This window comes from Lepidochelys olivacea (genome assembly GCF_965140295.1).
Source record: "Lepidochelys olivacea isolate rLepOli2 genome assembly, chromosome: 5".
Classification (NCBI taxonomy): Eukaryota; Metazoa; Chordata; order Testudines; family Cheloniidae; genus Lepidochelys; species Lepidochelys olivacea.
Genome location: NC_140415.1, coordinates 5,210,491 through 5,222,567, shown reverse-complemented (window position 1 = coordinate 5,222,567; position 12,077 = coordinate 5,210,491). Strand labels below are relative to the sequence as shown.

The 12,077-nt window shown below is 47.1% G+C and overlaps 1 protein-coding gene across 3 annotated transcripts in view; it reads left to right on the top strand.

Annotated features, from left to right (window-relative positions):
- The window catches only part of UBAP1 (ubiquitin associated protein 1), a 55,405-nt gene extending 44,192 nt beyond the window's left edge, over nt 1-11,213 (top strand). The window contains exons 5-8 of one of the 3 annotated variants that reach the window (XM_084629143.1): nt 4,215-4,250; nt 4,828-5,028; nt 7,610-7,711; nt 10,010-11,210. In XM_084629143.1, the coding sequence (XP_084485269.1) occupies nt 4,215-4,250; nt 4,828-5,028; nt 7,610-7,711; nt 10,010-10,150 (480 nt within the window). In that variant the 3' untranslated portion in view covers nt 10,151-11,210. The other 2 variants (XM_084629144.1, XM_084629145.1) reach the window with 2 other exon arrangements.
- Nucleotides 11,214-12,077: the final 864 nt, after the last annotated feature.

Sequence of the window (12,077 nt, the reverse complement as noted above, 5' to 3'; positions counted from 1 at the left end):
CTCAGGCAGAATATCCTGTGGCTCTAGAGAGCTTGAGAAGAGAAAGATGAAAATCTAAATAATGGCTCTGCTGAGCAGCTAGAGTTGGTGAGATGTGACCGTCACTGGGCCCATCTACACTAGAGAAATCCTCGCAAGCCCCAAGGAGGCAGGCGTTCTGTAGGATGCTTCAAGGAGGATAAGGACTTGTGAACTGAAATGAAGGAAATTGTTCAACAATTAGATTGAATAGCAAGAAAAGCTTCCCAACTTGAGACTTGTTTCCCAGGAAAGGGCATGGACGTCTCCTTAGTTGAGACACTTAACACTAGACTGGACAAAGTCGTAGGGGACAAATGCTGTTGAGAACAGTATTTTAGAGCTGAGAAAGAGGTAAGCTGATGTAACTGGGCTCTCCTGTCTCGAATTTCTAGTCTTAACAATAAGCTGGAGGATTTTTTGGATTCCCATGTTACGGTCTTAAGGACTTGGGAAATATACTCTTGTTTAATTTTATAACTAAATACAAAAAGAAAAGGAGGACTTGTGGCACCTTAGAGACTAACAAATTTATTTGAGCATAAGCTTTCGTGAGCTACAGCTCACTTCATCGGATGCATTCGGCATCCACTGTATTTTCCACTTCATGCATCCGATGAAGTGAGCTGTAGCTCACTAAAGCTTATGCTCAAATAAATGTGTTAGTCTCTAAGGTGCCACAAGTCCTCCTTTTCTTTTTGCGTATACAGACTAACATGGCTGCTACTCTGAAACCATAACTAAATACAGAATTCAGTCCCGAGCATCAGAAGATCATGGTTGTGCGGATGAAAGCCAGGGGTCGTCTGAGGTAATTTTGAAGGTTTCTTCTATTAAGAGCAGCTCTTGACATCTGGGTTAAAATGTCCATACAGAGCCTCTTCCTGTCCGTCTTTAGTCGGACTGTCTGCCCCATTTGGGAAGCGTCAGGATCATCCACGTGTGTCATGGTGTCCTGTCACAACTTCTTTTCCTGTAGTCGAGATTGACTTTGGTGGTTTGGATTTGGCGTGACTTGTTAACATTTTAATAACTGCCAGTAGAGACTAGATTTTTATGGTGGTTGCACAAGAATATTGGTCATTTAAAACTGGGACTTACCTGAAACTACACAAGTTGCCTTTTGTTGTAAAAGGGGCTTCCTCTTCTGAGTTTAGATCTTTAGATGCTGAACTTCTTGGCCTCTGCCCTGCTGGATGTCATCTAGTGTCTGACAATTGGTGATCTTCACAATTCAGTTTATACAAAGTAGGCAAGAAGACAAATAGAAAAACTGCTTGTGAGGACTAATGGATTGAAATTAAATGGATCTGGGTGTAGCGCTGACAAATGACATGCAGGCTTCATTTTGTGATGTGTGCTCTTTCTACGTGATGCTGCTTAGCATGTGGGTATTGACAGTTGGGCTATCGATAACATCAAAAATTCAGTATATAATTATATCTCTATTCTTTCAGTGGACTTCCTATCTGATCTTTGTTGTGGTTTCCAGCCTGCATGGAATAAGGCAACAGTATTGTCAAAGCATGCACAGGGCAAGTGCTAAGCCACAATCCTGTATGTACATTAAACATAGGGTTGTGGTTTATAGAAGTGGAGGTTGGTGAGTGTGGTGAATGGTGTTCACTTGTTTCTTTCTCACTAGTTTACTCTGGAGTTTTAGTTTCCTCCTTTGGTTAGGAATATTTTTGCGGAGGGGGAGGATGAGGAGCAACTCCCCTCTTCTCATGTCTCCTGCCTTCCCCCAAGATTAAGCAGCTCTGGGATGTACCATTAATTAAGTTGACCTACTGTTGCCCCACAGAAATCAGACATTCTGGGACAAATCAGTATCCGAACACACGAGCCTTCTCTAACAAGTTGTCTGCTCCCAGAAGAGAATCCACTTACAGTCCCACCAGCACTGAAGTGATCTCAACTATGACTAACTGTAAAGTCACATTCTCTTGGGGCGTCTGAGGCTGGAATGGCTGGTTTGGAACAAGTGCAATGAAACCGAACTACCTCCATGAGTTGGGTGCTGCTCATTGGCTTTCTTATTTAAATGCTTTTATGTAAGCCAGATCTGGCTGGAGTGTGGGCCGGATGCAGTCCAGGATTATCAGTGGCTTCAGCACAGTAGTAAGGGCTATGGAGAATGCAATGTGCTAATATACAATGCTTTCCCTAGCCAAGCAAATCTCTGCTTGAAATCTCTGAACTTACATGTCTCCAAATGTAAGCCCTCTGGTCAGAGGAAGCTGCAGGGAAAAAGCTTTCTGAAGAGGGAATTCATATGGTGACTTCCTCTTAGCTCCAGTTATAATCCGTGTCCTGCTCCCACACCCACAAGAAAAACATTAACGAGTTAACTTTTAACTGGTTTCAGCCAGCCTCTGATTGGCTTCAGGTGTCCCAATCAACCTAGCGTCCTCCCTGCCTTCTGGAAAGTTCTTAATTGGCCCCAGATGTCTTAATTGACCTGGAGCAGCTGCCATTTCACTTATCCTGGTACCAGGGATTTGTTTAGCCTGGAGCTAATATATCTATCTCCCACTACTTTTCTATAGCCATCTGGCCTTGCCCCATCACAGTAGTCAAAAAGCAGGCCTTGTTTGGATGCATCAAAAATGGGATGGATAGAAAATACTGAAATTCTCTCATGCTCTCAGCTAGATTACTGCAGTCAGTTGTAGACAACTCAGAAGAGAATATAGCCGAAGGGATACAGAAATGGGCCACCGAAGTAGTCCGAGGCCTAGTGAGTAGAAATGATGGGCTAGGTTAGTTTGAGAAGACCAGTAAGGGGTGATGAAAGAGAACAAAATGCTGAATGTGAGAGAAGAGAAATTGCTGGGTGTCCCTTTTACTTTCCTTCATAATCCAAACGCAGAGGGACATTCAGTGAAATCTGTCGGCAATAGCCTCAAACTGATAAAGGGAAATACTTGTACACAGCACAAACTCAGCTCGTGGATCTCTGCTGCAAGCCATCAGGCAGGTCAAGAGTTTAGTAGGCTTTAGCAATCTGTTGGACATTTGTATGGATAATTAGCAGCCACAATTACATTAGGTTAAAATATTTTAGAATTATTCTGAGAAGGGCTATAAATCCTCCCTCTTTGGGCCATCTGCTGACTGACAGGTTGGGAAGAAACATCTCTTACGGGTAGGATTAAGAGTAGCAGTAGCTCACCAGCAACCACACACCACACAACAGAACCACTAACCCAGGAACCTATCCTTGCAACAAAGCCCGTTGCCAACTGTGCCCACATATCTATTCAGGGGACACCATCATAGGGCCTATTCACTTCAGCCACACTATCAGAGGCTCGTTCACCTGCGCATCTACCAATGTGATATATGCCATCATGTGCCAGCAATGCCCCTCTGCCATGTACATTGGCCAAACTGGACAGTCTCTACGTAAAAGAATAAATGGACACAAATCAGATGTCAAGAATTATAACATTCATAAACCAGTCGGCGAACACTTCAATCTCTCTGATCACTCGATTACAGACCTAAAGGTCGCAATATTACAACAAAAAGACTTCAAAAACAGATTCCAACGAGAGACTGCTGAATTGGAATTAATTTGCAAACTGGATACAATTAACTTAGGCTCGAATAGAGACAGGGAGTGGATGGGTCATTACACAAAGTAAAACTATTTCCCCATGTTTATTCCCCCCCCCCCTCCCCCACACTGCTCCTCAGATGTTCCTGTTAACTGCTGGCAATGGCCCACCTTGATTATCACTACAAAAGGTTTTCTCTCCCCCTCCCCGGTGGTAATAGCTCATCTTAAGTGATCACTCTGGTTACAGTGTGTATGGTAACACCCATTTTGTCATGTTCTGTGTGTATATAAATCTCACTGTGTTTTCCACAGTATGGATCCGATGAAGTGAGCTGTAGCTCACCAAAGCTTATGCTCAAATAAATTGGTTAGTCTCCAAGGTGCCACTAGTCCTCCTTTTCTTCTTACGGGTAGGCTATTCCGTAATTCTCTACTACAAGGTGTTTTATGTTTCGTTGTCAATGACAGGTGTGTACTAGATGGACCAACGGTCTGACCCAGTATGGCAATTGTTGCTCCTCTACCCATCTTTCCTGGCTCTGTCCTTCCAGGCCCCCTTCTCACTAGGAACTTTGCTTGTCAGTATAGTAGACAGCTCTTCAATCTTCTCATTCATCTGTTGTTTTTACAGGTACAGAGAGACTACAAGGAATCAGAGTTCCCTATGGTAAGTTCCCAAATTACCTACATAAGTTGGTATGTTGCATAGTACATTCCTAAATTACCCATACATTGGTAATGTTCTTTTGTGTGAAGGAAGCAATGAATGGCTCCTATGAGTGTACTGACGGTCAATAAAGTGGTCAGCACATGGGTGTGGTCATCTGTACCTTTGTAGGGCCAAGAGTTGATTCTGCTTATTTCATAAATGCTCTTTTTGTTACCTACTCTCTCTAGCTGGCTGTCATCTCATGATGACAGAGCTTGGCTAAATTAGTAGACGTAGATCTAGTATCTTTCAAAGTAGAAGGGGATATCGGGTGAGGAACTGCCTAGGGTGATCCTAGAAGAGATCATTGGGAGCAGAGGGAATGTTTTTGTACCCCACTGCTCAGTTTCATCCCAACAGTGATTGGTCTCCCAAAGGAAGTGTGGGAAGCCCAGCTCTGTTCATTTCAAACGAGATGAGATAACTCCCTCAGAGTTCTGTAAAGAGTAGTCCTACACTGGCCAGGGAGGGAAGAGGCATGGTGCTGGGATAGAGATGTATCACCACTCATTTCTGCTTGGCTTTCCATTCCTAGATAACGCACCAAAACTTCACAGTGTGTAAAGTGCCCAGTAATACCAGCTGCACTAAATGGTCAAGCGGCCCCACGTACTCAGACATGCTGCAGACCCTGTCCGCCAGTGAGAGGCAGTGTGTGGAAACAGTCGTCAACATGGGATACTCTTACGACGATGTCATGACAGCCATGAAGAAGAAAGGACAGAATATAGAACAGGTACGAGCTCTTGCAAAGGAGTGGGAGCTCTAGAGATGCAGCCATCTCTGTCAGTAGTGTGGACCCCATGGCCTTACAAACACCAAAACGCTTAGGACCTAATGGAGGCCTGGAATTTGCCGTAATTTGCAGATTAACTGGGAATGGATTTTGGAGCTGAAGTGTGGGTGTCACTAGTACCAGGTGAACTGGCTACAGGGAAAGTGTGTCCATTGGCCGCAGCCAGTGGCGGCTTCAGACATGAGACATTCCTTAGGTTGGCACCAGCCTAGAAATGCTTCCTGTCCACTGTTCTGAAATCGGGGCAGGCCCTGAACCACACGTGGCCTTTCCTCTTTTGTGGGGAGAGAGGCTGGGCTTGGAGATCTAGACTTCAAGTGAGGAGCTTTAGCATGGACCTTCGCCTTGCTCAGATACAACGGGGGTGAAAGCCACACAAGTACCTAGGTAAAGAGGCTGATTCTGTGTACAGCTTCTGGGCCAACTGCAGTTACGGGTGCCTGCAGCTATTGCACTGAAGGCTTTTATGCAGTCTCACTGTTTGGGAGATCTTGGCCCAGTGTTCCCTTTTAAGTTTTCCCACCCACGTGTGGAATGAATTTTGTTATGTGCACCAATATGGAGGTGGTGTGTCACTCATCACCTCCATATTGGTGCACATAACAAAATTCACGTTGCAGGGCTGGGGCCGAGGGGTTTGGAGTGTGGGAGAGTGAGGGCTCTGGCTCTGGGGTGGGGCCGGGGATGAGGGGCTCAGGGCTGGAGCAGAGGGTTGGGCTGCAGGGGTGTGAGGGCTCCGGCTGGGGGTGCGGGCTGGGGATGAAGGGTTTGGGGTGCAGGCTGCCCTGGGACTCTTCCCGCCTCTCCCCCAAGCTTTCTCTCCCCGCAGCAGCACCTGGGCTGGCGGGGCGGGGAGTATGCGCCCCTCCTGCGGCAGGGCCAGGGCTGGGCTGGGGCCACATCATAGGCACCTCTTGCCACGGCAGGTCCGGGCCAGGGCTGGGTTGGGGGAGGGGCGCCACTCCCCTGGCCGCAGCAGGTCTGGGGCTGGGCTGGAGCCGGCGGGGAGAGGCATCTCTCCCTGTCGCAGCCCTTAATAGGCTGATGTGTTGGCCGCACAGCTTAGCAGGAACTTAGTCTTGGCCCCGAAGGATTTGATGGGTACAGATGACGCATGCTGGCTTTCGCAGTGATGCAGCAGCTGGCTCTTTTGAGTGTGTGGCGTTCTTCAGTCCCCACAGCATATGGTGCAAATGGCCTCAGAACGGCGCTTGCTAAAATGAGGGCACAGAGCTCGCTTCACTGCATAGGGAAGTGGCAGTTCCGAGTCTGGATGCGTTTCAGACCCAGAAAATGTTTCTACCCAGACGAATAGGGGAAGAATGCTGCCAAATTTTCCTTATTCTCACAGTTGCTCTGTGCCCTCTTCAGAGCGTCTCCCTAGCCACCCAGAGCACGGAGGGGGATGCGTTTAGTGGCCCATCAGTGCTTGCAGTTGGTAGAAAGGATACTTTGTATTGGCTGCTTGAGTGACTCATCTTCTTTCCAGCCCATCGCGAACTTAAAGCATCCTTGTGCTCTAGAGCAGGGTTCTCAACCAGGGGCTTGCAGACCCTCAGGGGTACGCATGAGTTTTCCAGGGGGCACAGCAACTCATACAGATATTTGCCTAGTTTTACAACAGGCTACATAAAAGGCACCAGCGAAGTCAGGACAAACTAAAATTTCCTACAGACAGTGACTTGTTTATACTGCTCTGTGTACTTCAAGAATTGGCACTCTTGGTGTACGTGACTTCTGGAGACTGCATGAGGTGCCAAGTTATGAAGAGTCCAACTTCAGAGCTGGGCGGCCAGAGAGCGGCAGCTGCTGACTGAGGGCCCAGCTCTGCAGGCAGCTGCAAAGAAGTAAGGGTGGCGATCTTGTGATCTCCCTCCCTTCTGCAATAACCTGATGACTACCCCCACAACTCCCTTTTGGGTCAGGACCCCTGCAGTTACAATACCCTGAAATTTCAGATTTAAATAGCTGAAATCATGAAAATTACTATTTTTAACATCCTATGACCGTGAAATTGACCAAAATGGACCGTGAATTTGGCTCTTGTCTCAGCAGAGCATCCAGTAAGCTGAACTGATCTCAGAAGGTGCGACCGCTTTCAGATTGGATCAGCTCCCTGAAGTCTGTGGGGAAACCAGGATTCAAAAGGCTTTTCATCTTGATCACTGAACCCTCAGCCGGGTGTTAAAATAGTTGCTGTGCAGAAGTACTAGCCACTTCCGAAAAAAGGGTTGACGGCAGGAATTGTATCTGCGTTAAAAGGCAAAAGAATGACCAGCCTTTAATTTATAGAGGGCTTCTGGCTGAAAGCGTGAAAACCAAAGCTCAGGGAGGGAGAGAATGAAAGGCCAAAAGAGTTTAGTTCAGCTTCTCTAAACAAGTTCCCTTGCTGAGAACCTGTTAGTCCCAACAAGAAGGACTTTCTCCAAGCAGTTAGTGAAGCCCTGTCAGTGGGCTGTGGTGCACGGGTGAGTAGCCTAGTGGTGAGTTCCACTCTCCCATCTTACCTTTTCCCCCACAGGTTCTTGATTATCTGTTTGCACACAGCCAGCTTTGTGAGAAGGGCTTCGATCCTCTCCTTGTCGAAGCAGCTCTGGAAATGTACCAGTGTTCAGAGGAGAAGGTGAGGCTGTCCTGGTTCCATGCCAAGGGGAGGTGCTTTGCTCTGTTGTGGCGGCCGGGTTATTTCACTGACTTTCAGAGAGCATCTCTCGCCATGGAAGTCGAGCGAATGCCTGTTCGGCCATTGAGAAACCTCTGGTTTGGGAGCAGTTCTGCTCCGATTACAGAACTGTTTCCTCCACTTCTGAATGTCAGCCACTTCCATTATTTTTGCTACTGCAGTGTTTGCATGAAAAGAGGAGACCTGCCTTGAGAGCTCAGCTGCTCCAGCTGCCTTGCTTGAAGTCCTCTAGCCATTTGTGGCACCAACTGTTTGCTGCAGCCGATGTCACAAAGGACTGATTTCAGCAGCAGTAAATTATTTGAAACTCTGATTTTGTTTCAATGCCAGAGACTTGGCTCCTGTGAAGCTGGGAAGCTGACTGTAAGAAGGGTTGGTGTTTAATCTCCCGGGTGCTAAGGATCATTGCATTCACTCTCCAAACGCTGCACTGAGGTCCTGGGGCTCATGTCCTGAGCACTTCAAGGGTGAGGCTGGGCCCTCAGCTTGTGCCCTGTGCCCCCTTTACTGTACCATTCCCTCTTTAAAATGAGCTGTCTCCTGACTTACAGCTTTGACAGCAAGACTAGGCAGCCAGCCTCACCCCACCCATCTGCTCCACATAGTCACTGGTCCTTCAGTGCCCGCGCTCCCTCTTTAGCTTGTGCGGCTGGTACATGCGGACCCCCCCTGCTCTTTCCTGGACTCAGGATGGGAATGGGACTTGGCAGAAGAAGGGTCAGGCAAGCACGAGGGGCAGCTCCTGGCATGGCAGATGTGGAGCGGCGTGGACTTGGCTGCAGGAAGGAATCTGCACTCAGCCCCTCCTGCAAACCTGGTGACAGAACCAGCTTCACCCAAACCCAGGAAATAGCCAGTCCTTAGATGACACCCCCTTTGGGAAAGGCTTACACAAGTTTGGTGGGAGGAGGGGAAGCCAGGGGACTTGTTAGGGACGTGGGTTGCAAATGAAACAACTTTATGCGAATTCACAATTCAGATGTCTCCTCCTTCTGTCAGTCCTTGGTGTCTGCTGAGACTCGGGGCTCCCAGTTGTGGTCGTGCTGTTGTTGGCCACCTGTCTCCTGGAAACTGGGGTGATCCCACTAACGTCCCATACACTCTGAAGAGCCATGTGATAGCAAGGGCAGTTCTACAGTTCCCAGACTCAGCCCCATGAGCCTTTAGCTTCTAACAAGCATGGTCACAACTTCAAATTGAGACAACCTTTGGAGGCAGCAGAAACTGAAAGGGCGGGCTTTGGCCTACATGGCCAGTGCGGGGTCCAGACTGGTTCTGGCCAATCCATGGGTAAGGCTTGAAACCAGCAGGCTGCAGGGTGGCCTCAGTGAAGGGCATGTTGGGGACTGATCCCTAACTCTCGATGGAGACTGTGTAGGCCCCAACAATGGTCTGTAGCCTCAAATGGTTAATTCACGCAGCAGAAGTTAGTGATGCATAATAGACGCACTGCAGCCCAAGCATCATTGCCTGCTGGTTTCCTTCTTCTTCTTCTTCTTCCCATAGTGCCTAGGAGCCCTGGTCCTAGATCAGCCCCCCCATTGTGCTAGATGCTGTCTGAACACAGAACTGTCTAAAGAGCTAGCAGTCGAAGTCGGAATCGAGAGACAATAGATGGCGAGCCAGATTGATGGGGGAGTACAAGGAAACAGTGAGGCAGTGTAGGTCAACTGTGATGGGCAGTGGTCTCTGACACCAGCCGTCTAATCGTTGTGCAGCTTTCTGTAGAGATTACAAAGGCAAAGGAGGGTTTTGAAGGTGAATAACGAGGACAGCCAAACGGCTGCCATGCCGTTCAGTGTGCATCCTTTAAACAAGTGCGGTTGAACTGGTTTATCTAGGTTTCAGAGTAGCAGCCGTGTTAGTCTGTATTCGTAAAAAGAAAAGGAGTACTTGTGGCACCTTAGAGACTAACCAATTTATTTGAGCATAAGCTTTCGTGAGCTACAGCTCACTTCATCGGATGCATCCGATGAAGTGAGCTGTAGCTCACGAAAGCTTATGCTCAAATAAATTGGTTAGTCTCTAAGGTGCCACAAGTACTCCTTTTCTTTTTGGTTTATCTAGGGCAGCTGGGAGTTTTGGCCATAAACTGAGCAGCCCCCATTCTGGCCAGTGGCAGGAGACCCGCTCTGCATTGCATTCCCAGCCCCCGTCAGCATCCCCTGAATCAAAGCTGAGCCTTTCCGGGAACCTTCCCCTTCTCAAACACTTAATGTCTCTCTCTCTCTCTTCTAGACAACAGAACTTCTCCAGCTAATGAGTAAATTTAAAGAAATGGGCTTTGAACTGAAGGACATTAAGGAGGTCTTATTATTACATAACAATGACCAGGACAATGCTTTGGAAGATCTAATGGCCCGTGCTGGAGCCAGCTGAAAACACTGGGGTTCTTGGAGAATAATGGAGAGCACCTCCAGGGGAAGGCAGTCTGCCGGCGTAACCAGACCGCTGTCATCTTCACAGCCAGAGCGTGTGATGTGCTCTCTCTTTGGGAAGAAGCTCTGCGTTTCGTGTACATTGGAGAATGCGACTGACTGAGCCCATCTGTGTGCGTCACTCCAGCGCACTCTTCCCATTGAGAGGAGTTAACTTCCTTTCTTAAATTAAATTTTGAAAGTGCCCTTTCCTAGGTTTCCTTTTCTGGTTTGGCCACGAAGAGTTTAGACTGCCCAAGCACTACTGGAATTGTACATAGACAAAGCTGGAAGTATTTCCCCCCGCGCCTCACTATTGCACTGGACTTGGACAGAGGAATACAAAGTTGGGTTTGAAACAAGAATGCTCTGGTTCTTTGAAGCTGCTTTCATGGTGTCAGCTTTACTGAAACACTTGACTGTATCACAGTTCAGATTAACTGAAGTTGACCTTTAGTGCAATGGACTTTTATTTGTATTGGGTTGAAAATTAGTCTGTAACTTAGTGGAACACTGGTTTCTAACCTGTCACTATGCATAAAGAGAGAAGCTGTTCCTTTCCCTCTTGTTTTTGGCCCTTCTGCCACACACTTCTGCCAGACATAGGTGTCCAGTGCTTGAGTGGTGTGTAAACAGAGTTTCTTCACAACAGGTAAGCTCTGAACTCTAGCTGGACTCACACCCAGTGGCTGGTCCTTGAACCGAAGAGGTCAGAGCTGGGCCTCTGCAATCTCTCCCCTCCAGGTTTATAGGTTACTTAAACAAATGCCCTCCTAGGAAATCAGTTGATGGTCTGTTTTAAATGATAGTCAGTGTGAAGCAGGGGGTTCATCTTTCAAGCACTTTCTTTAAATACAAACAATATACTCACTGCATTCGTTTCATTTTTTTCACACTGCTTTAGTTACATATTCACTAACATCTAGTAATAGACATCAGGTTTTTTTTTGGTTTGGTTTTGATAGTTCAAAGTGTATTATGTTGTACATTGTTAAAGATCTAAATACATAAAATATACGCAGTTTCTTGATGAATCTTTAATTTGCTAAATATTTTGATTCTGCAGAAAACTCCTAATAAAACCCTAAAATGGAATTCCGAGTGTCCCGTTTCTATCTCTTGCGCTCCGGTTTCAGTAGAGGAGGTGAACTCCTGTTACAATTGGGAGGAGGGATGTAATCATAATCAGTCCCACCTAGTAGGTCCTCCAAACCCAGGCAATCCCTGCCACGCCCAGATGCTCCATGCTTGTATTGTGTCTATTTGACAGAGCTGGACACAACTCACATGGAACTATCAGAACAGGTTTTAAAATGTCACTGTTAACACAGACAAGTGAGAGAGTCTCTGTATTTGCTCCTTACTTCTGAAAGTTGAATTTTTCCCCAAGAAAAATCTCTGTCCAGGAAGAAACCCCCCTCAGAAAGGGCATGAAATGCATTGCCAATGAAGCCTACTTTAACCAAACCTCCTTTGATACAGATTCACCTTTTTGTGGTTGTCGTTACGTTTTTTTTTTTAAAGTCTGATTGGAGGGTCACCATGTCAGCACTTATGGAGTATCCAAGCACAAACTAACCTGCCGTGGCTCCGATTTGCCCTGGAGCTGTTGGCTGCTTCACGCTAACTCACGCAGCCGTTTCAATACCACTCTCCAGCTTGTGAGAGAAGCTATTGAGGCACTTACCTGTGAGCATATATCGAGCCAGCCTGCTTCAGGTTGTTAAACAAAAATCGTCAAGGAAGAACCCGACCAATATCTTCCCCAGCCAGCTGGTCCTAAATTATGTCGCAGGGTCTCTGAATTCTGTTGTGCCTGGTGCAACAGGATGAAAATTCTCTGGCACCTTCATTTTTACCTTAAGGAAAGGGTGGGGGGAAGCTTAGTG